At 36.3% G+C, this 24066-nt stretch overlaps 1 protein-coding gene across 3 annotated transcripts in view; it reads right to left on the bottom strand.

Annotated features, from left to right (window-relative positions):
* npas3 (neuronal PAS domain protein 3) overlaps window positions 1–24066 on the bottom strand; it is a 308598-nt gene that overhangs the window by 215051 nt on the left and 69481 nt on the right. For 2 of the 3 annotated variants that reach the window (XM_007566262.2, XM_016678753.1), the window contains exon 2: window positions 23038–23136. The exons of the other annotated variant lie outside the window; for it this stretch is intronic. In XM_007566262.2, the coding sequence (XP_007566324.1) occupies window positions 23038–23136 (99 nt within the window). The remainder of the gene's footprint in view (window positions 1–23037; window positions 23137–24066) is intronic. 3 annotated transcript variants of the gene reach the window in all.

Genomic DNA, 24066 nt, shown 5'->3' with positions numbered 1-24066 from the left:
GCCCACACACACACACATACCTTAGTTGAAAAAAAAAACAGCCTGTTATATTGCCATGCCTAAATTTATGTATACAATAACTGAAAAAGGCTGATTTAATGCCAGTCAATCTTCTCATCTGCTTTTTTTTTATCTCACTGTTGCTATCTAGCATAAAGACATTAGTGACCTGGGTCCGCCTGTCAGGTCTGAGTAGCTGCTAAACTGTATTTATTTATGCCAGCACTTATTCTAGTTTGAACCATGTTTAAACATCAGTGGATGACGTTACATAGATAGGATTTAGGCAGAAACAACTCTTATTCTTTTCTTCACCTACAAACCTATTAACAGCCACAATGCTTTACAGAACTGATGATGATAAAGGACTGTTCCATTATTCCCCAATAGCTACTTTTCATGTCCACTTAAGTTCACAATGAATTTAATGTAAAGAAGGTTTAGTCTGTGTTCAGATTCAGAAGATGCATCACAGTAGAAGTATTTATAGTTGTAAGCTTATTTTTCACATCAACAGAACAAATGCAGTGGAGGTTTAATATATTTCTAATGATAAATTATAAACTGAATGTCTTAATGTCTTTTAAAGTGCTTTTCCAGTGGAAAGATATTATTTTAAGTTTATAATGACCATTGTTGTTTTTCTTTTTTTTTTGTAAGATTTATAACTTTACTTCAATTCAAAATCCATGTCAAAATCCAGCTAAGTTAATGACCGACTTTAGTCAAATAATTCCAGAAAATTTAAATATATTTTTTTAATATCCTGACCATTTAAGTAGTTATATGATAATTCACAGACTTTTTACAACATCCATTTTTGCTTCCAGACATTTTGTCACTTAATTTCATAGAAACAGTTATCTCCAACTTTAAGGCACACATTCATTATTGTTCCACACAGCACAATTAACCAAAGCTCCTCTGACTAATGAGATAATAAATATTATGGGGATAATAATGTGAACTTTATGGATATAAGCTCAGAGTATTAATTACAAAGTATGAATATTAATATGAACTAATGGCTTTAGGGTACCGGTGCTTTGTGACATACTTTTCCATGTCAAACCACCAACAGAAACAAAACAAATACAAATAATGAAGCAAATTAATAAATCCTAAGCCAAAAGGGATGTGTTGAAATCAATCACTTGCTGCTGGCTTTTCATATTTCAATAAGGCAACTGAATAAAAAGGCTGCAAATTATTTATTTTGTATATTTTTTTTTCCATGAAGACATTAGCGTTCTTAAAGTCAAGTTCAGCCTCACAGATAATTTAGAATCAGAATCCCGTTTATTGTTATTGTGCAAGAAAGAAAGCATGTCTCATGTCAATAATATTTTAAAATAAAAAATAAAGAGATCTTCCAACCCTGTACAGGGATGTGACCATGTATTGATAGATAAAAAGGTTGTCAACCAAACATAATACAATCACTCAAAGCATTTTCTACACATCAACCCATCAGCCCTCAGATATTTTCTGGTGGGTATCTTGGGGTCCATTGTCTCATCCAAAAACCTTTCAACATGTGGAGAGAAGCTGGAATTGAACCTGGTTATTCTACTGAAAACTGATGACTCGTCAGTTTTCAGGCAGATGAATTCAGATTTTAACTTTAATCTCTTAATATTGCACTGAGTTAATAACACCAAAAAGTCCAACAAGGTTCTCAAAGCAAGAACAGAGCAGTTTTCAGAATATATGTCCTTTATCCTTTATCTTACAATTGCCCAAAAGGCCCAGGCTTAGTATTGGCTGACCAAAGAACAGAGTTCCATTCAGAGTGCTAGCAGAGTTCATCACAATTAGGTCATTTTCTTGTCAATTTTAGTTATTTAATTTACAATACATCCTTCCTTGCCTTCTCATTAGTCTGGAGTCAGATTGAGGCAACGGCATAAGGCCCTGACCTCCCTCTGAACCCAGACCTCCCTCCTCCCAGCCACTTGGACCACCTCCCTTCAGGCCAACAGAGGGACAGTCCTTCCACACCTCTGGGTCTCACCAGGGAGGTTTTCTGGGCAGGCCCCATCACTTCATCTATGTCTTCACCACAACAGACTAGTACAGCGCTCACATCACAGCAAAACACTGCATCAGTTCACCTATTGATCTACTGCCCTGTATTTCCCTCATTCCTGAACAAAACATACATAAACTGCTCCACTTGGGACAGGACCCTTTCCCGACCCAGAGAACACACTTCACCTTTTTCTGGCTCAAGATTTTAGAATTGGAGGAGCTGATTCTCATCCTGGCTGCTTCACACTCTGCTGTGAACTGCTAGAGATCACTGACCAAGCCAGGAGGGTCTCATCATCTGCATAAAGCAGAGACCCAATCCTAAGGTCACCTAACAGATCCCCTCATCAATATGGCACACCTAGAAATTCTCTCCAGTTATGAACAGGTCATCTCCAGGTCCAGAAAATGCTGAGCTGGTCCAGGATGAAAACCACACTTCTAAATCGGAGGTTTAACTTTCCAATGGACCATTGTCTTCAGAATTATTGATTTAGAATTATTATTACAATTATTTTCAAATTATACCTACCCTACATTTTAATCATAATTTAATGTCTTTTCAGTTCATCTTTTATTTTGATCATCCTCCAGCTTCTCCTGTTTTAGTTTTTTTTATCTCCTTGTCCTTCTGTAGCTCATGTCTTTTACATATTTTCTCTTTCCTCTCGTCAGCCAGGACTTTTCTTCCTCTCCTTCACTCGATCCATGTGTCCTGCTGTTCATCCTCTCCACTCCTCCCCCACCTCCCCGGGTTCAGCGGTGTGGAACAGTTCAGTATTAGCTCTGAAATTAGCAGCAATCCCTCGTTAAAGAGTTGGCAGGAGCGGACACACACACACACACACGCTCAGACACACCCATACCCACTCTCACAGTGGGAAGTGTTAATGGTGTAAAAGCTGCTGCCACCTTGGAGACACGAAATTACTTCAGATCGTCTTTCGCTTCATGTCTTTATCAGTCCTCCTCCTTTTTTTTCTTAACAGTTTTTCTTTATTTCCTTCTTTTCCTCTGTCCTTTCTCTGCAACCACTTCTGATTTCTATCATTCCTTCCCTCCCTCACCCTTTCTTCTCTTCTTGTCCTCCTTTAACCTTCAAACAGACAACTCTCTCTGTCTCCTCCTCTGGCCTGCAGCCAGCAGACAGTGAATGAGTCTCTCTTCCTTGGCAACCTACATCAACTCCCCCCTTGTACTGTTCCTTTGGTCCCATCATTTCTTTCTATACCCGTCTTTTTATCTGTTTTATAATACATGATCTTATTTGTTACTAATCTTTTCTTACTTTTACACTAAGCACATTTTATGGCTGTTTCTTCTGAGGTGATGGTTAATTACAACAAGTTTTGCATAACTTAAATAACCTTTTTAGATTATAGTTCACAAACAGTAGGATGTTCTCCAAGCACTAAATTTAAGCTTCAGTAAACTGTAAGGCATGCTGACTCATGTATCGTCTTATAGACTCTCTCATTCTGTGCTCTGTGGTTTATTTCTCATGTACCAGGGATCATTTATCAGTCTGAACACTTTGAAACAGTTAAAGTCATGACACCTTATGTTAAAGAGGGAAACGCTCTTGAAATAAATGTTTAACAAGAGAATATCCTCAAAACTGCGAGGGATGAGCAGTTTGGTTCAAAGCCAACAAGACTAACAGTGTGGTGTGGTGAGCCCCGTCGCAAAGCTTAGTCCAGCAGATGAACTGTGGGTGGCATCGGTGTTGTTTTTGGGGGGAAACCAAGAACGACAGAGGAACTGTGGGAAGTGATCTGTCATTCTGGTCACAGGTGCCAAAAGTTAACCAATATGTAGAACAGAGATGCAAAGACATCCTCAGAAATAGTGTTTACACTGGGTTACAAAAAATATTTTTGGAAGTTGTCTACATTTTTTTTTAACTGAATTAGGATATGTTGCACCACTGAATCCAGGAATTACATCAATTTTTCCTTAATCAGGTCAGGTTTTTATTCTAACTTGATTTATAGAAATCTGATCTTCTGACTAAACTGATGACATTTATGTGACATTATCAGTTCATTTCCATTCATATCTCTCATCCAAAAAAGGTTTTAGGAGACAAAAACATTTCTAACACAATGCATTAATTAAATGTTACAAACTTGGATTTCTGTAAATTGTATAACAAACACTGATAAGGGTAAGTACACGTAAATTGAACATTACATCTTCACTGTGCAAAATTCTCTCTCTTTTCTGTCCTGATGGAATCTCTCCTCCTGCTCATCACTCATGGATCCCAGATTCTCCAGATGTGAGAACAAGTCAAGCATTTTGATGCTCATGCTGCAACCATAGTTCAGAAAGTTGAAATCAACGTGATTTTTGGATTCAGCACAGCAAAATGACCCTAAAACAGTTGAAAAACCCCTGACCATATTATGACTGTTGACCAGTGTTGTACTATTACTAAATATTTGTTCAGTTATTGACAGGAAAGACAAACTGTCAGACATTTATTTGGTGTATCCAGTAAATGAGAGAAATTGCAGGCACTTGTGTTTCTGAACAGCCCAAGATTCTTTTTTCAACACTTTTTCTAAACTGAGAGCAAATTTGTTAAACGGTTTTGATCTGGAACGGTATTCCTAATGCTTTGGTGTGCAATGGAAATAGATTATGTTATAAGTAGCAGATTTATATGATCCTTCACACTGGAAAATTCTGACGTAGGACATGTTTTTTTCTTGGTTGGAATAGTCATGCTATGCAACATCTTTGAAGATAAAAACCCTAGTTAGGTTACTACCTGATTCTGAATAAAATCAGGCCTTTGGCCCACAGTCCTCTATGTAAACACAGGCACACACACACCTACACACACGCAGTCAGGGACACACATACGGCTCTGTCCAACATGTAATACTGAAACACTGAAACACACCCTGCACCACGGATGCTAGTTCATTTCTCAAAAAAAGAGTAAGGCTGGATGTACTATTGACCAACGTACTGTGTTCCTTCCCTAATGCAGAACGAGTTGTTTAATGTGAATATGAATTATTCAGTTTTAAATACAACTCTAATTCAGTTGAAGCAGCTCACAACAAATATCTTCTCAGGGCATTTTACAAGACAAACTGATTTATTTACTGTAAGTTATTAGTAACATATTATTATTATTATTGTTGTTATTATTAAGTGACAAAACTACATCAGCACAACAGTGAGGATGTGCCCTGAGCATTAACTGATTGAAAAACAAGACAGAAGGAAACCCTTTGGTTGCCACCCTGCCTGCTGATCAAAACAACCTCAGTGCTGAGGCCAGGATGGAGACTTCACACAAACACACACCAACACACACAAACACATGGGGTTAGGTCAACTTCATTCATGAAAGATGAGCTAAGCACAGAGAAAAAGCATTTCTCTTTCTTCCTTGCAGCTCTTTATTCTTCCAGGTATTTATATGTATAATGTATGTATATATATTATTTAATCCTGATAACACACACACACTGCTAAAGGCAGAGCACTGATCTTTGTGAATGAAATTCAACCCAGCAATATTGAACTATGATTAGATGGAGGTACTTCATGTTACTTTAAGTTTAGGTTTTGCTTTGATCTACAATCCCATGGCTGAATAACTGAACTTCTGGTTGAAATTATGCCTTATAATCCTTTTTACCAGTCAGTAATCAATTTCAAAACGTAGCAGGTAAAAAAACGGATGTTATTTTGATGAGTTAAAACAAAGAGCAGCAGATTTCTGCCTTCAGCTGATCCAAATGCTGCAGGAAGAGTTCTGAGGAAAATTTAAAAGAGAGATTACATTTGTATATATATATTCTGGCAGTTTTTGCAAAACAGAACAGGTCAAAGGTCACGTCGAGCCCAGCCACCCTCTAATCTGCAGGCTGCTGAAGTGCGCCTCCCGCAGGATTCTGTTGATGTGGTCGTAGGAGGCGCTCTGCCCGTGGCCATGGAGACGGCGCTGCCAGGAACCAGCCAAGTCTTTGCGCTCCGGTCTGCCGCAGTTCTTCTGGTGGCGCGCGCTCGGCAGTCAAGGTAATGCAGTCAAAAGATATAACTCTAACCCTTTACTAAATTCTAAACCAAAAATAAAACGCATATCACACCTAAGTAGTTCTATGTATTTTCTGTGCTTCACTCCAGTCAGTACTAACCTGCAGCTCTGACCGAACGCTGAGCAGAGCTGCTCCGTTTCTCGTTTTTTCATTGCTGCCCGTTCTTCAGAACGTGCTGCTCACAGGGCGGCTCAATAACGGTCACTCCACTCCAAAGGTTGACGCATGTGTTCCCGGTGCTGATCATGATTAAACTCACAATCACAGTGCTCCACTCTGCGCAGCTCTCTGGAAGCAGACGGCATGTCCGCTGTTCCGCTTTGGTGGTTGACATGTTGTTTGGAGTTTGCAGTGACGTAAATCATGGGCCAGTCAACAAATTCAGTTTACTGTCAATCAAATCACTTGCATGCAATGCGCAGCATGGAGCCACTAGTGCTAGACATAAAATGAGCACAAAAAACAGAGACGAGCCGTGCAGGATGTTCTGATGGAGATGAATCTGGCTGCTCCACTTGAGACTCAGGTCTAGTTATCAGATTTCCGTCCTGTGGAACCAGCTGCAAGTTTTAGTCCATGAGGAAGACACCTTGTCTATTTTTAAAAGCTTTAAAAGGTTTAAATCTTTCCTTTTGGATAAAGCTTATCATTAGACTGGCTTATGTTATCCTGATCTCTTTGTAGTTTAGGATGCTGTTACAGGTTTAGGCTGCCAGAGGACACTCTGATACATTTTTCTCCTTCGCTCCAATTTTGCATTATTAGGTGGTATTCCTGATTTTAAAGGTTTCTTCCACTTATAAAGGCAAAATGGAGTTATGTTTAACTGTCACTGTGTTTCCTTTTATATACTGTCTTTCAGTGTTTAGCTCTGTCTTTCCCTTCGATAAAGATTTTATTGCAAACTGTATGTTCTCTCTTTCATCCTACAGCTCGGCCCCTAAAAGAACACTTTCTGGTGCGCCCCAGATGCTATGAGGTGCCCATGAGACGGTTTCTTTTTGTGTTCGATGTCCCAGTAGAGGCTCTGTATATTAAAAGAGGATCTTTCCACTGTCACTAGATGCTCATCCAGGAGAAATAACTCTGCTGGCTGGGTTTCTTTAGGAGAAACATTTTTAAATCAATGTAAATAATAATTCTAACTTTTTTATGACTAGGATCAAATTAGAATTTAAGTAGTTGACTCTGAATCTCTGATTGGATTGAACTGACATTTTTAGTTAAGTGCATTTGTTGTAAATTAGGTCTTTATGCATAAACTAAACTGAGTTGACTTAATGGATTGACCAGGTTTCTGTTTTCTGTTTTGGTCTTGTTTAAATTTATCCTTAGCTGTAGCATTGAGAGTCATGTTAACCAAAGGGAGAGTGGTTCGTAAACAAGGTTGCAACGGAAAGGGTTTTCTGTTTTTGTGTTTTTTGTTTTATTGTTAGCAAATTAAGTCATAATGATGTTTTCTGTAACTGAATTAAATAGATAAAAGACTGAAGTTACATTGATGTTGTCAAATGATCAACTGTTTAACCTTGTGACAGAAACAATGAAACTTTGGATTGATATTTCTACTAATGCTCAATTATGACTTATTTTATTATCAATTGATTTGCTGTTATTGCTGGGCTGTGAAGAGGCCACATTTATCTCTGACTGGAGAATAAAGTGCTACACTATTCAAATACTTTTCTAAAGACCTACTTGTTCTTCAAATTAAAGTAAAGATGAAAGATCTGCAGCCAATTGATTGTTATGATGGAAATCAGACATTTTCCCAAAGTAAAGCTTAAATTAGGACAATATTTATTCTTTTTATCTTACAATCTTTGGAAAACATGTGCAAATGAGCTTGATGAACTGAGCATGTCCTTATGCTCCGTGATTCATAAAACGGGGGCAGAATTTCAGGCTCTGCTGTCAGTAAACCCCAACAACCTTTTAACCAGTAGAGATCAATGCTTCATGTCTGTATGTGGAGAATTTTTTTAACAAAAGTTTCATTTTGTTAGAAGGCAAATGTGTTCTTTTCTGTCTAGCAAAAATTATATTTCCAGGTTACAACACACTACAAAATGCACAAACAGCAAATTAAAAAAATTACAAGTAGCAACAATAACTTTCAATTATTAATTTGAAAGTTGGTACAGTAGAAGATGAACAAGTGATTTAAAAAACCTTTGAAGGTAGACTGGGCTGCCCTCGGATTGAATGAACCTTTATAAACTACATAATACACACATGGTGTGACAAATCTATCTTGGAAAAAATGTAACAACTCACTAAAGCACATGCATGAATATATTAAAAGCTTAGTCAGCAAAAACTAACTGTGCAGAAGAAATACACACTTAATTTGAACCGTAGACTACTCTGTTAAACATTTCTTACCCCACTGACTGCTGTTGTATCTGTTTTTGCACTGCAGTGGTTCACCCTCTGTCTAACATAATATGCCATAAAGAAGATGGACTTTTGTTGATAAAGATTCAGATTATGGTGTATGATCTGCTGTCAAATAGCCTGCAGGGGGCCGAGGTGGAGCAGACCCCGCTGCAGCTGGGGAACGGTAAGACTAGAGCGAGTTAGACTGACGGAGGAAACGACCACTGCAACAAGAACAGCTAAAACTTTCATTCAGGCTTTCCTGAATGTTGCATGGCATTAGGTTGTTTCAAGAGTCCTTTGGATGTCTGGGAACTGGAACGTACCAGAACTGCACATTTCTGAACTTAGATAAGGTAAGGTAGCACATTTTCAGCAGTAAGGCAGCTCAAAGTGCTTTACTTAACAAATAAATAACATGTCATTTCCTGTCCAAACAAACAGGCTCAAGGTTTAAAAGATTCTTGAGTAACAAATCACAGGAATCTGAATATATTAACATTCAGTTTTGTATTGAAATTAACAATAAACCCAACGAAAGAAAAAACAAAAAGGTCTGGATAAATTCAAACTAATTTGGTTCAGAATATGGATGAAATGAAAAACGGTTTTAAAAATGCTATAAGTAAGAATTAGAGTACAGTGTTGTCTTGAGTTGTATGAATTTAGTGAATTCTCACAAACAAAAATTAATTAAACTTAACAAATATGTTTACTTGTCTATTTCTCTGATAGTAGTTTCTACTCAGTGATGTCAGCAGTGACAGTCACAGACAAACTACAGGAATAAATTACTGTCTTCACACACCTTGAGTCACATTTTTCTTCATTCCCTCTATCTGCCTCCATTTTAAACCTTTAGAAATGTTGTTTTACGATTAAAACAAGATTTCTAAACAAATCTGACAGCGGCTCACTAAATTGTAAATTCAGTTGAATATTCCTGCTGTCCAGCTGATCCCCACTCTGACCTCTGTGACCTTTGCAAACTGATGCTGCTATAGTAGAAAATTTACAATGTTTGCTCGCTGCAAGATATGAATTTGATCATGTCTACATGTTGATCAGCCTGCCAATCAGCATGAAGGATTCCTCTCATCTGTTCTTCTTAACACACTTCACACACCTGGCAGTCTGCTACCTTCAGCGCTCTGTGTGTGTTTTTGTATGTCCCCCTCTCTGACAGAAATCCTGTTTGTACAAAGCAGCAGAAAGCTGAATAATTGATGCTGGATGTGGTTCACAGCAGGCTCTCTCTCGAGCCTTCTTACACCTCTCGCTTTCCAAAAATCTCCCGTCTCCAGCAAATTCCCCTCCTGTTGTTGTTATTGTTGCTGTTCACTGTGTCAATAATAATCAAAAGGAAAGAGACAAGAGCCAGAAGACTCTTGAGAAAATAGGCAGATATGACGTTGAGTGGAATAAACAATAAATAAATGGAGAGAAGAGTGCAGAGGATAAATCTGAATATGTCAGACTTCACACATTAATATATGCTGTTAGAAATTAAACATGAATACAGCAAATTATCCTTATTTTCAAGTGTAGTGTCAATTAGAGAATAAAAATGTTAAAAGAGTTTATGTCTTTTGTAAAATCTTCTAATCTCTATTTTTCAAGTCTGTCAGCAATGCTTCTTTTGAGGCTCATAAAATGATATGACTGAGTCGGATTGATGGGCAGCTGAAGGACAGGAAATTGTTAAGAGTACCTGAATGTGTGTGTGTGAACTAAATGACTGATAAGGTGACACACTGACAGATGACTGATTTGTTCATGAAGCCTGCAGATTACGGAGCAATCTGAGCACTAACTCTTTGAGAATATTACAAGGTCACTGACTCAGTTCTTACAGGACAACACAACTCAGTGAACAGCAAGCCGCCCGACTGACCTGTTCATACATAATGAACCGCACTGCTCCTTCAAATGCCATAATTACCAGCTCACAAATTTATTACGTCACCAGTTACACTACCTTGCAAAACTATTGCACATCTTTCCATGTTACAAACACACACTTCAATGGATTTTCTTGGGATTTTATACAAGTTTTCTCCCAGAAAACTTGCTAAGCCCAGTGCTTGGGGCAGTAAAGCAGTTATCCAGCTGGCCACACCGTTTTAATTTTTTTTTTAAAGTTGATAGAAAATTTGAAAATGTCACTTGATAATTACCAAAACACTGACTATAAAGTCTTTAAAAAAGGCAATCATTAGAAAAACTAAAATAAATGAACAATGCTTAGTCTGGTGGGGGCATAAGTAAAGCCTGATGGCCTGCCAGGCTTATGATACACTGGGGGAGAACCTGTAATATGATCATTTAAAAAAATAAAGATATTTCATTTTTTCCACCCATTATGTCAGGCTTGCCATAATTTCTCAGTAAAAATTAATCCTATGCCATTCATTTTGGCTCAAATCAGTAAGTATTTTTACAAAGTCCAGTATGAACGGTACGGTTATCAGAAATGTGTGCAGTTGGGTTGGGGTGACCTGCTGATCAATTATTGGCAACACTTAGTGGATCTGACTTCCCACAGGCCAAACTTGAGTAGTTATTAGTGCATTATGGGACATGTGGTCTTATTGGCATCAGAGCTTTGTATGTTTCGGAATAATAAAATAGCTTTATTGTCACATGCTCAGAAAAAATGGCCAATAAAACTGTACTTCATATATCTATCTGAATAATGAGCTTTTAATAACAGATATATTAAGTGATTTATAATTGGGATTATATCACGGCTCAGATGGGGTTTTGAGCTTTACATGTTTTGTGATACACCAAAATATGATTCATGTTATAGTGAAGTGGATGTAAAATAATTGTTTTTTTGTTTTGTTTTGAACATTTACAAATAAAAATAGGTGATTTGCATTTCTATTTAGCCTCCCTGAGCCAATAAACTTGTCACTGCAATTAGAGCTCCAAGTCTTTTGGGTTATACTTCAACCAAACCAAACGTTGTACTTTAAAAACAGACTTTTATGACTCCAATATAACTCACGACCAGTCAGTCTGGAATTACAATATGTTAGATTTTGAAATGTTTGATTCATTAGCATTAAAGCTGATTAGATTACAACAAAATACTTTCAAAAGAAACAAAAAATATAGTGTAAATTGATCATTGCATTTATAAGTGTAAGTAATATGCACATTTTATTTTCATTATATTTTTACAAGCAGTAAAAAATGAGATTCTTCATACTAGTATTTAATGTCGATGTTAGACAACATAGGACCTAAAGAATGAAGAAAGAAGCAATGACATGGAAATAAAGGTGAGAGACAAGAGTCCTGATGAAGGCACACATGTTTACACAAGAAAATAGGGAAACAGAGTGGAGGAAGTGAAAAGGGAAAGATAAAAAATGACAAAGAAAAGGCTTTACAGAGGGTAATAGATATGGCGGATAATGTAGAAAAGAGATTTAAAGGGAAAATTAGGGAAAGACATGAATAAGAAAAGCAGCAAATTAAATGATAATATGGGACAGGATTGAATAGAGCTGCAGTGAGAGGCAAAATGAGTGGCGGATTTGCATAAACACCCATTGTGTTATTGTTGTTGCAATTAGCTTCAATAGCTTTTAGCCTTTTACTCTCACAGTAGCAGTTTGGGAACATTTTTATGAGGAGAGCTGCACATGATATGTCTCAGAATGCAGAAGAATACCCAGACACTCCATTACTAGGGAAGCTTTAATACTGCTCACATAGAAGATAAAAGGGCCACAAATGACCACAAAGAGCTAACCTGCATGCTCAGAATCTGTGCTCACAACAATCATTTCTTTGTAAGAAATCACAGTGTAGTCCAAGCAATTCTATTCAGAGTTTGTAGACCTTCTCAGATATTAATGGTTACCAAAGGGCTCATAATAAATATTTTTCTATCAACAGCAGTGAGTACTGTCCAAACATCTTCCCCAGGTCCATGTCTCTGAAAGGTTCTCCTCTGTTTTATTGAGTTGCTACCATTTAAAGAAGAGCCGTTTCAGTGGTACAGCTAACCACAGTTGTACACAGTTTTAAGAACTATTGACGATATCAACTCCAAAGCTAGGTCTCTATTTCCTAATATATCTTGGAAAGATACTATAACTATTTTAATACGAAGCCACTCACTCAGTCTCCTACTATAACCATTTTAATAACTAAAAGAAAAATAAGGTTACATCTATTTTAAGACGTGAAATTTTTAGTTTCTTTGGGAAGATATTTTTCATTAACTATTTAATTTCCCTCTGTCTCAGCAGAAAACTCATCATGAATCCACCTCTTTCTGTACACCATGACCTACTAAGTTAGACCATCCCCACATTTAGGCTGTTTTCACACTGCAACCTGAAGTGACACAATTCCAATTTTTTTGCCTCAATGTGACCTGAATCTGATCTTTTCATGACAGTCTGAACAACACAGGTCAGATTTGTTTCGAATGTCACCCAGGCCACATGGATATTTGATACATATCCAATCTGTTCAAATGTGACCTGAATCTGAAGAGCCAGGTCACATTCATCCAAAGTATGTTTATATCTTTTTTTTTTAATCTTTAATCTTTTTCTTTTTTAAAAAAAAATCTCTCTCGTTCTTACTGTTTATTCAATGTCACATGCTGTTCTTATTTTTTTCTTTAATTATGTAAAGCACCTTGAAATGCCTTGCTGCTGAAATGTGCTATACAAATAAAATTTGATTGATTGATTGATTGATTCATCCGACCCCAACATAATTGATACTCATTCCTGTACTGCATCCTGATACATGCAAGTGGGAAGTCTTTTATTCATCATCATTGTGGAACATGGAATTACAACACACTTTACCCAGAGCATTTAGAAGGGGGAATAAAATGGATTCCTTTTCTAAAACAAAAACAAAATCTGGGAAAACTGTAAAAGAAAAAAATGGATAAATGATTGTGACCGACCTCACTTCCACATGTCCGTCTGTATGAAGGTAATTGCAATTACATCTCCCATGTTGTCATCATTAAGCTTAATGGTTAAATCAAGCATGATGCATAAAGCTGAGTCCAAACAAAAATGTGTGCTGTGCCTACAAATCTGTTTCAGTTTCTTTGTAAAGCTGTAAATTTCCAGGCATGTGGTACAAATAGTCATACACAACCGGACATATGCATAAGTACCTACATATACCCATACATATCAATGCATTTATGAACTATAAGTACATTTGTGAGATAAAGTTCTGCTAAAATTCCAGTTACCTTCCGCTGACACAGTTGGATGATTATTTTTTTTCTGGCTTTGGCTCCAGTGTTTAAATCTTTGCATTTCAGTCTCTTTTTTTTCGCTTGCTTTCACACTCCTCACCCCATGCAACACACATTCAGTGTAAAAGTGGGGCGCTGAGTTCTTAATCATTCTGAGACCTGGCAGACACTCTGAAGCCTCTAATAAACACAGCCAGCCTCATGGCTGACCCATAGACACATTGCCACCTCTTTTGGCCAGATGGACTTGTCTGTGTTCCTGCGTGCGTGTGCGCGTGTGTGTGTGTTGGATGCTTGTCCTTGAATGAAGACATGATGGTCAAACTGTGTGTGTTACCAAATGTGAGTCTGTAAATGAGCTAATGTGAGTATGCTGACTAACTGGACGTCCCATCAGCACAGCATCTGTGATCTCAGCTCCCAGTAGGGAAGTCCCTGTCACCTGGACAGGTCTATACAGACCTATAGTTATATAGATCTATACCACTCTATACAGGTTTATACAGATCTATAGAGGTCTAATTTTACTCATTGCTAGTAAAGCAATGGTAACGGTGCTGCAGGATGCAGTCAGATGATGGGTGGTCAGCTGTAGTTGTGGGAACATTAACACTAAAAAATGAAAACACTGTCATTACTGCACTGGAGATGTCTGTGACAAATGGAAGAAATGAAAGTGAAAGTCCTCATCAGTAGGAAGTGTGCACAAGCTTTTAATTTATATATGTTTTTATGCGACATATATTTTGGTGTTGAGTGTTTTCAAAAAGATTTCTGTTTTCACATAACTTGAGTTCATAAAATAAATCCTGTAAAACTAATGTTCTGTTTTTTTTTTCATTTATGTATTTAAGTTAATTTACACTTGATTGTTGATTTCTTTCTTTGATACACTTAATATATTGTGATTTTGTAAATATTTATAAATATATTTTTTATTCTGATGACCGCTTTATAAAGGAAAGTGATAAAAAAAACAACTACCTCCAAATCAAATTAAAAAAAATAAAGCAGACAATGTGACATTGTTATTGAAGTATTTAAAAATGTATATTGTGATATCATTTTTTGGCAGCATTACGCCTCCCTAGTCTGTTTGATGTGGAGTTGGACCAGGAGTGGTGATATCAAGATTTGATGTTTCACTTCTTTCATAATTTTATTATTAGAATTTCAGCCATTGTTTATGTCCATATTAACCACGTTCCGCATCATGTGGTGCAGAGTTATGATGCATGTCTCACATCAGTGAGGTAAAAGTCAGATGAAATGCAATATGACCAACAGATTAAACCTTTTTTGCCCTCTGATACTGTTACTGAGTAAGTATCTACAGCAAGTCTGGCATCAGTAGCAGAGACTAGCAGAAAAATGTTACTATAAATTTTCACACTTTTCAATCAAAATTTAAATTGCAATTTTAAAACAATATGTACATATATGTATACATAATCATTCAGCCACTCCAGCAGCCTTTATGAACTCAAAAGTAGAAGTAAAACAAAATGTGTCACATGGTCATGAGGTGAATTTGCACAAAAGGAGCAAAAATCAGTTAATAAAAACTCAACATGTTAAATTTAAATTAACTCCTCAGAAATAAAGGTCTCTGTTTATTTAACAGATTAAAAACTAATTTTATCTTAGAAGTACCAGTCAGTGTCTCTTAGACTAGACTTCCAGTGAACACACCTTGGTTCTGCCACACACACACACACACACACACGCACACACACACACCCCCACACACACACACACACGTTGCAGGATTGACATCCCTGCATTGAACAGTCATTTTGTTTGTCGGTTTTTAACGTTTTACTTTATTTTCCTTTGGCTTTGAAGTTGAACTGAAAGTTACTAGCTCAGTTGTAGCATTTATTGATCGTGTTTTAACTGTAAAGTTAAAGATGTGTGTGATTGATATATATGAAATAATATTTAAAAAATAAACAAATTTGTTTGGACTTGCCTTGTTCACTATAAGCCCGTCCCTTCACCCCTAACTTTATCTTCATCTATTCAACATATAGAAAAAATTAGACAAACACAACAAAGAACTTACAAAATAAGAGAGGGAACAAAAAGTTACAGAGGATGGAATCCAAACGGCTGAGGAATGACATTGCAAATACAAGTATTAAACAAATATGAGTAATAACCAAGGCAACAGACCAAAAGCAAATGTGTATATCCAAAACCTAACCATTCTTTCCAAGCGCTAACTTGTTAGCTTTTTAAATAGATTTCATTTTCCCTTGTTCAGTGCTTTTTTTCTGAAAGGACAACTAGACATTATCATGACAGTCATCATCCACTGGGCTGAACCTTGACAGCTTTTGAAACTTTGTAGGTATATAAAGGGAAACTTTTTAAGCACATTTCAGTCCAAGTTTGAGATCAAAAACCACAAACAGCATGAAAAATAAATAAATCTTGCTCTGAAAAAAAAAAACTCACATAAACCATTAATTGGAGCTAACTCAAGGCAGCACTGTACCTGCTTTGCCTCCCTAATGTTTCCAACAACCAACTGCCAAGGGCCTGTTGTGTGAGAGCCAAGAGAATCTGAATCCAATTAAACTTAGTGATCAGGTTCAGCTTCAAATCATGAATGATGTGTGAATCAAAGGCGGCTGGAACAGAAATCAAAGTCGTAGGTGTGGGAAGTCCTCAGGTGATCTACTGAAGCTTCTGGTCTCAGTTTGTTGATAGGAGTGTGTTTATGTGTGAAGAGGAAAATGTTCTCGGGTTGAATTCTGTGCATTAAAAAAGAAATAGATACTCTCGTTTAAAATCTTCAGTAAAAGGTTTCCATGAGGAATTATGTTTTTGACGTTTCTATCTGCAATCTGCCGCTGATGTATTTATTGTTATGCCCTTCTTCTTTAGAAACACTGTCTTACTACACATTAATTCTTCATCCTTCTATTTCTTAGCTATTTCAATTCAGATAAAATGGGCCGAACTACATATTTAACAAAAATGAACACCAACAGTAGAGAGGCAGAAAACCCCTCATAATTTATTGCCACTTTCTTATTGCTTTTACCAAAACCGAGTTTGTTTTTGGTGAAGTATTTTAACAAAAAGGTCATTATGAATACTATTATAATAATGAACCTATTAAGGATTTTAAAAAATGACCTTGTTAACTCAAGATTAGACACACAAAAAAAGTATCGTCTAAATTAAGAATAACACAAAGTGACAAAATGTAATTTTTAAAAACATTTACAAGACATTAAAATGTTATTCTCTAAAACAAAAGCAAAAGAACAAAAGACAAGTCCTAGACTGACTATCTTGTGTGAATAATCTCTGGAAAACACAATACTAGTTACAAAATAAGTTATAATTAATAAACACATTTATAATTGCCAGTATTAATAATAAATGCTAAACTATTTAATTTGATCAAACATATTATAAATATTTAAAGTCTCAATGTGCTAAAGTGTGTTAAAGTGTTAATTGTCAAATGTAGTAAATTTCAGTGACATTCTATATTGTTTGCTCACTCTAAGTTTAAATTCTACGTTTGAAAGGCCTGGTGCATCAGGTGGATGATGTGAGAAAATAGGACCACATGTCTGAATTGTAATATAATAAAATAAAAAAAATTTACATCTATAGTCCAACTCAAAATTAAATAATGCAGGCCCTTACAGGCTGAATAAAAAGTTACATGGAGTAACTGAAGGAAAACCTGACCTCCATTCTGCTGCAGTCAGGATTTAACAGCCTGGCTGGTCGACCCTGCAGCTCTTACTGTAGTTTAGATGACAGTTTGATTAACTGTAAAAGACAAGGGCTGTTCTGGCTCGATTTCTATGGTCAACACCAAAAACATAAAATAAATCAAAGTAGTGAAGTGAGATTATTTTTAATGTTCTCATGGTTTTTCAAACAAGAGCCTAACCAACTAAACAAAACAGAAGTTTTACAGTAGTTTAAAGACGAAGAATCTTTACTATGACATAGAATAGAATAGAATAGAATAGAATAGAATAGAATAGAATAGAATAAATTAGAATAGAATAGAATAACACCGTGATGAAGCTGTGTTTGTTCACAGGTAAGCATGTTTATTCATTCAGCCTGGGCTCCAGACCTGCGTTGTGACTCACTGTCTCTCACACACATTCATCTAAATGCATACAGGTGCAGGAGAAGACCATCCCACACACACACACACACTTGGCGTGTCTATCTTCATAGATCAGGCAGACTGGTAGACTGTGTGCATTCTATCCCTTTGTTTCGACTATGATAGAGTGAAAACAAATGAAGTCAGTTCTACTGTTATAGACAGCAGTAAACAGTCTCGCCACTTTAAACCAGTTTTGTTTTTCCTTTGCTTTCCCTGCTATGCGCCGCTGCAGTGAACCAACACCTGTGTTTGTTCAGTGGAAACAACCACAGATTAAACTTGTTAATGAGAATATATTCATCAGGTTTACATCTACAGCAACCTCTCTTTTCCATTGTAGCGGCATTAAAACAACAAAAATGTTAAAAACTTGCATGAATGTGTGTCTGTGTGTGTGGGCGCACACAGATGCTGCCTACTGCAGTGATTTATTAATTACAGCTGAGATCTTCAGATTTGTCCTTATATTAATAAGCTAGTTACTGACTTGAATTTGTTGGTGGAGTTAAAGATTAGGGTGATGGCAGGGAGATCTCTCCACCTCAAACACAGGGGGGTTGTTATAAGTCAGGTCAGATGCTTAGAATAGCCTTTGGAAAAAAAAATGTTTTATTAAAAGAGTAAGATGAAATAAATTTAAACTAAAATAACCACTTTTACTAAAACCACAGTAAACCCTTAATAAACCCTGTATTAGCCTTAGAAAAAACTATTTGTTGAGAAACATCATATCCTGATTGTCATGACAGATCAAACTTGGATAAGGAAAATGTATCTGTTTTTATCAGATACATTTTTTAAATATTTTTATCAGAATATTTAATCTCTGATGATTCAGAGATTAAATATTAGATTTACAATCCTTGTCGAAAACAAACAAAAAAAGGAGTCCCAGGAATAGGACAGAATGCAACAGACTGCTATATTTTGAATGCAGCTTCAAACAAACAGTACATTTTTGATTCCACAATCTATCTTCTTTTTAGAACACAAAAGTAGATTTGGATTAGATTAGCTAAGAAGGAGAAGAACCCGAAGACTGACAGCAGCACATGGCCTTTCACAATATAACTTTAAAGAATACCTTATGCTCATGCGCTCACATTTTTCTCCCCGTCTGAATCTATGCAATCCATTATTAACATGTTCCCTGTCAGACAAAGACACAGGTAGGTGATGAAAAATAGAAAAATAAAGACAAAGACAGAGAGAGGGTTAAATTATTGAATTTCGGATGTTCTCTTTGAAATATAAAGTCCGATGGAGAAAAGAAGGATCTATTGTTTTGGCGAGTGACAAAAAAAATCGAAGGTGAAAGTAGGTTAGAAAAGAAGGCAAGGTGAGGAAGAAGGTGTGGCATCAAAGAAAGAAAGTTAACCAAAGTCAGCAACACACTAGTCGACTCATGCGACATTGGAGAGAAGACAGAGCTCACATCAGAGTGCATCACATCTAAACTATTCTCAGAGAGACAGACACATGAAGAGGAAGCAGGTACAAAGGTGAACCCGATGAAGGAGAGAAGGGAAGGAAGCAAGGCATAGAAAGGAGTAAGGAAACAAACATTAGAAAGAAAAATAGATTAAATGCCATATATTTACAACATACAGTAAATGAGAAGGTGTTTTCTGAAGCACTAAAGTTATATGTTCTAAACATGTTGGAGTGGTGGAACAGAGAATGTGAAAGGGGAAGATTTCCTTTGAGCCTGTAGTAGGACAGCAGAGACACATCGTCTCAGGGTCCGTTCCCACCTGCCCTGTTACTCCAACTAAGTTTGGTTGTGAATGTGCAGTCAAACTTTAATGTGGACCAAAAAAGCAAACTCTGGTCCGGTAGAAAACCTAAGACTGTATGCAGTTCGAATACGTATGTGAACACCAAACAGACCAGAGACCGTTCCAAAACCAGGAAACTGATAATAGCACAGGGCATTCTGGGTAAATACAACCAAAACAAACACGGAGGTCCAGCGCTAGTGTGAGAAATGGCTCGTGGTCTTTCACCAAAGACGAGAGGAAAATTCTCCAACCAATAAAATCTGATGCCAGTTTTAACTTCATGAAGACAGAAGTTGTGCTTAGTGTCTTCAGAGGTTTTTTGTGCTGCGACATTTATAAGTTCTGAAAATTAAAAAGTATATACCCATGTTATTTATTTAAACTGTATTTATTTCTGCATTGTATACATTTAAGACCATAATTATTCACATTCCTTGAATAATTAGGTTTAAGGTTTAAAGTCATTTATTTATTGATGTTTTGCAGTGGCCCAGTCAGAATGCTGACATAAATCTAGATAGAGAAAAAACATCTGAAACATTTCCTATCATGATAAGAGTTTTGGTTTATTATTTTCATGATAAATTTCAGTTACAGAAGGTAAATTAAAGAAAAACCCAAAGTGACTGTATGATCGAAAATGTTATTCTTGCCATTTTCTCTGCTGTTAGTTTCATGTGAGCATCATAAAATGTCAGTATCAGATATCAATCACCCCAAAATGTTTGTCTCCTTGTATGAAACTCTGTTTATTTTTACAAAAGAACAAACCTCAGCTCACCACAACAGGCTGAGATTTGCACATATATGTACAAATGAACAAATAAAAACACAATCAAAGCAAACGCAGAGTCCTAAACGCACATAAATGCTCACATATACGTATATAAGCAGGACAGACAGGTGGAGAGGACATCTTGGGCCACCCAGCTGCTCCACCATTTATCTCAATTTCACCTTGTAGACGTGAGCGCTCAAACATACACAAGCTCAATGCATTAGTGTCACACTAAGCCAGAGCAAGACAGGCAAACACAGCAAACTCACTCACTCACACACACACACACACGCATACACACAAACACACCTGAGCAGGGCCCCGTTTCAGGCAGGAGGATAAGTGAAACTCTTGAGTAAGTTCTGGGGTAACTATGAGCATATCCTGGGTTTTCCGTTTCAGAAAGCCAGATATCAGTGCAACCGGAAATGTAGTCACTACAACATTTTGACACGTCAGGCATAATCTATTCATTTATTTTTGGGTGTCCTAAGTACAGAAGTTATGGATATTTGGATCAGACAAATAAAATTATCCTTCCTCTTTTGAATGTTAAATATTTGTAACGTCAAGAATATTACTAATTTTCTGCAAAATCTCACTCACACATTGACTGTCTGCCATGCTAACACTTTCTATTTTGCACTATTGCTAAGTATGGACATATTTAGCAATACTTTTGCTAAGTATGTCAAAACATATTTAACATGTTATATATGTTAAATATGCTTCCATATTCTGCTTATGCTCTCATTGCATTTATAATTCCACTGGACAGATATGCACACTTGCAAGCTTCTTTTTACTCCTGTTGTCATGGTGAATCGCATTATCTGCACTCCAATGATGACGGCGTCTATACTCATACTCAGGCTTAACTCGGGTAACTTGACTCAGAGTTGAGTTACCTAGTTGGTATCTCCTGTTCTCATTAAGCCGGGTCAGTTTATTCAGAGTAACTGCCATCGACTCAGAGCTTATTAACCCTATCTGAAAAGGGGGCATGAGTAATAGTTTGTAGTTTTATTTGTATCTTTCGTTAGTGAGTCATGACTCAAACCAGTGATTTAGGCATTAATTTACCTGACTGGTAAAACCTGCATCTGGACTTTAATTGTAGTGTCTGGAAGTTGTTCACTTGGTCATTATTTTTATCTGTGCAGTTCCTCCTCCAGTGTGACCTTCACATACTTAAGTTTACTGAATTAGGAGCTACTGACTGCTGTCACCTCTCAGCTCTGCCACATTCTGTCACAAATCTCCTTTATTCTCTAGTACTATAATCTAACGCGGAGACAAAAACTAAATATTTCATACAAAGCACCAGGCATGAGTTCACTTCCTACGGTCAAATCCATTTTTTTCCAGCTCTGATCTCTGACAGTGAAAGTGAGAATGATGGACTGCAGGGGATGGCAGATTTTTTAAATCAGTACAGAACACCAGTACATATTCAGAAACATGTTTTCATGTAAATATGTAGACATTGAAAAATACACATACCAAGACATACACACAGTAGCTGCTTTTGATTATATTTCCAAACTGACTGATACTTGTTGATGTTCTTGTGGGGCAAACAGTGGAGAAAATAGCAAAAATAACATTTCTGATCAATCTGTCAGTTTTGTTTTTATTTACCCTCAATAACTAAAATTTATTATGAAAATGATCAAATAAATATTATGACAAATGTTCACACTTGTCAGTTGCTCTATAATAAAAAGCAGAACAAAAGATAATAATCTCACATGTACAGAAATATTTTACTAAATTTAGTTGGTTTTATTCCATATTTTCCTTTATTCTTTCACCACTGTGTACATATAATAAGATAACCTCTGAAAGCCACTTTATTTAGTCTAAACTTAGACTAGTAAATTCAGACTGTACTTGTTACCAAAGAAGAAATGAATTCTTTACTTTTTTTTTAACTACCGGTACACTATCTTTAATAAAAACATGTTGGGGAAACATTTTAATGAGTGCACAAAACCGCTGATTTTAAACTTATTGACTGACTGTTTAAGGCTTTGTTAAATCCAATATGTCAATTTGTTACATGATCAAAAAAAACTTTGGTCTTCTGTTTTTATCTCTAACCAAATATAAATTAAACAAATCCTTTAAGGTTTGAATGCTGGCAAAAAGTGAGCATTTATGTTTTCAGGACAATTATTTGTATCCACTTATTGACTATCATTAGGTCAATATTAGTAAGAGAAATAAAATCTTAACTCTAAGCCAAGCAAAGGTGTTGGATTTTAAATTTGTGACTAAACCACAGTGTTTAATGGACAACTTTAAATGGTTAAGTTGACTTTGGGTTTTCAGAAAAACAATTTTTCTAGAATACATTCGAGTTATGGAGGACTTTTTTAAACTAATTATGCAACCAACTCCATACATATTTTCATCCAGTGACGGTACTTGGTGAATATCATAAAAAATGCTGACGCCCCAAACAAGAGAGACTCAAACTAAGCAGAAAACAACCTAATCCCAATTATCATTCATCATTTGTTCTTGATAGATGCATAACACAAACACAAAATCTACCACTGCTAATTCTACAGCTACTGAGGAGGTGACGCCAACGTTACCATGGTGAGGAGGTATGCTGCTGGCCGGCCAGGTGAAGGGTCTTGGGCCGGGCGTTCGAGCAGCTGCCTGCATTAGATGGCCGCTCCCAGTAGGGGTCACTGTGAAACACACACAAAGATAAAGCGTGGAAAAGTTCTTAAACGACAGCCTTAGAACACAGAACCAGGAAAAGTCGAGAGAGTGAGGGAAAAATAAACAGGACAAAATATCAGCACCATTGTAAAAGTGAAAAGGAGAATAGATATTAAGAATATATGTATTAATCTAATATAAATTGAAGTACAAGTACCGCTGGCAGGCATATACTGTACATGAAAGTATTTTTTCAAACAGTATTAATAATTTGATGTTGTCATGTCAGAAAATAATTTTAAAATGGGCATTTTTAGCTCAATGGAATAGAAAATCCAACGAATATAGACACCATATCTAATATGAAAAAGAAACTCTCCAGCTAAAAAATAATGCTCTAAATTTTCGGTTCAAAGAAATGTTCCATCAAAAAAATAATAAAATGCCTCTGTGATAATTTATGCAAGATGCAAAACAAAAATGTAAAGAAAAAGCCTTGAGGAATCTAAGCCAACAAAAAAGGCTGCACACACTCACACACCCTTATACAGTCCTACTGTAATCCGTTCTTAATATCCTACTCCTTTTTTACTAGGTGTGATTTTTTTGTGCTGTCAATCGATTAAAATAATTTATCAGACTAATCACACTCCAGCGTTGTGGTTAATTTTGATTAATTGCTTTGCTAAACTTTGTAAGCTTGAAATGTAAAATTGCACATTTTCAAAACTATTAAAGAAAACACTTCAATGTCTCAAACCAAACATCTCAGTTTTCTAGGTTTAAAGACGGCTTAAAAGAAGTCATTTGTTTCAAACACAATTTAGAAATTAAATGTAAACTGATTGTGCTCCTTTGGTGGAATTATGATTCATTGTTGCAATAAATGGATAGGATACATACTGTCTTGGTTTTATCCAAACGTACATCACTGTACACACAGATTACCTCTCATA

This window comes from Poecilia formosa, unplaced genomic scaffold (assembly GCF_000485575.1).
Source record: "Poecilia formosa unplaced genomic scaffold, Poecilia_formosa-5.1.2 Scaffold189, whole genome shotgun sequence".
NCBI classification, from domain to species: domain Eukaryota; kingdom Metazoa; phylum Chordata; class Actinopteri; order Cyprinodontiformes; family Poeciliidae; genus Poecilia; species Poecilia formosa.
The sequence above is the reverse complement of the archived record's forward strand: the minus strand, read 5'-3'. Positions and strand labels throughout refer to the sequence as shown.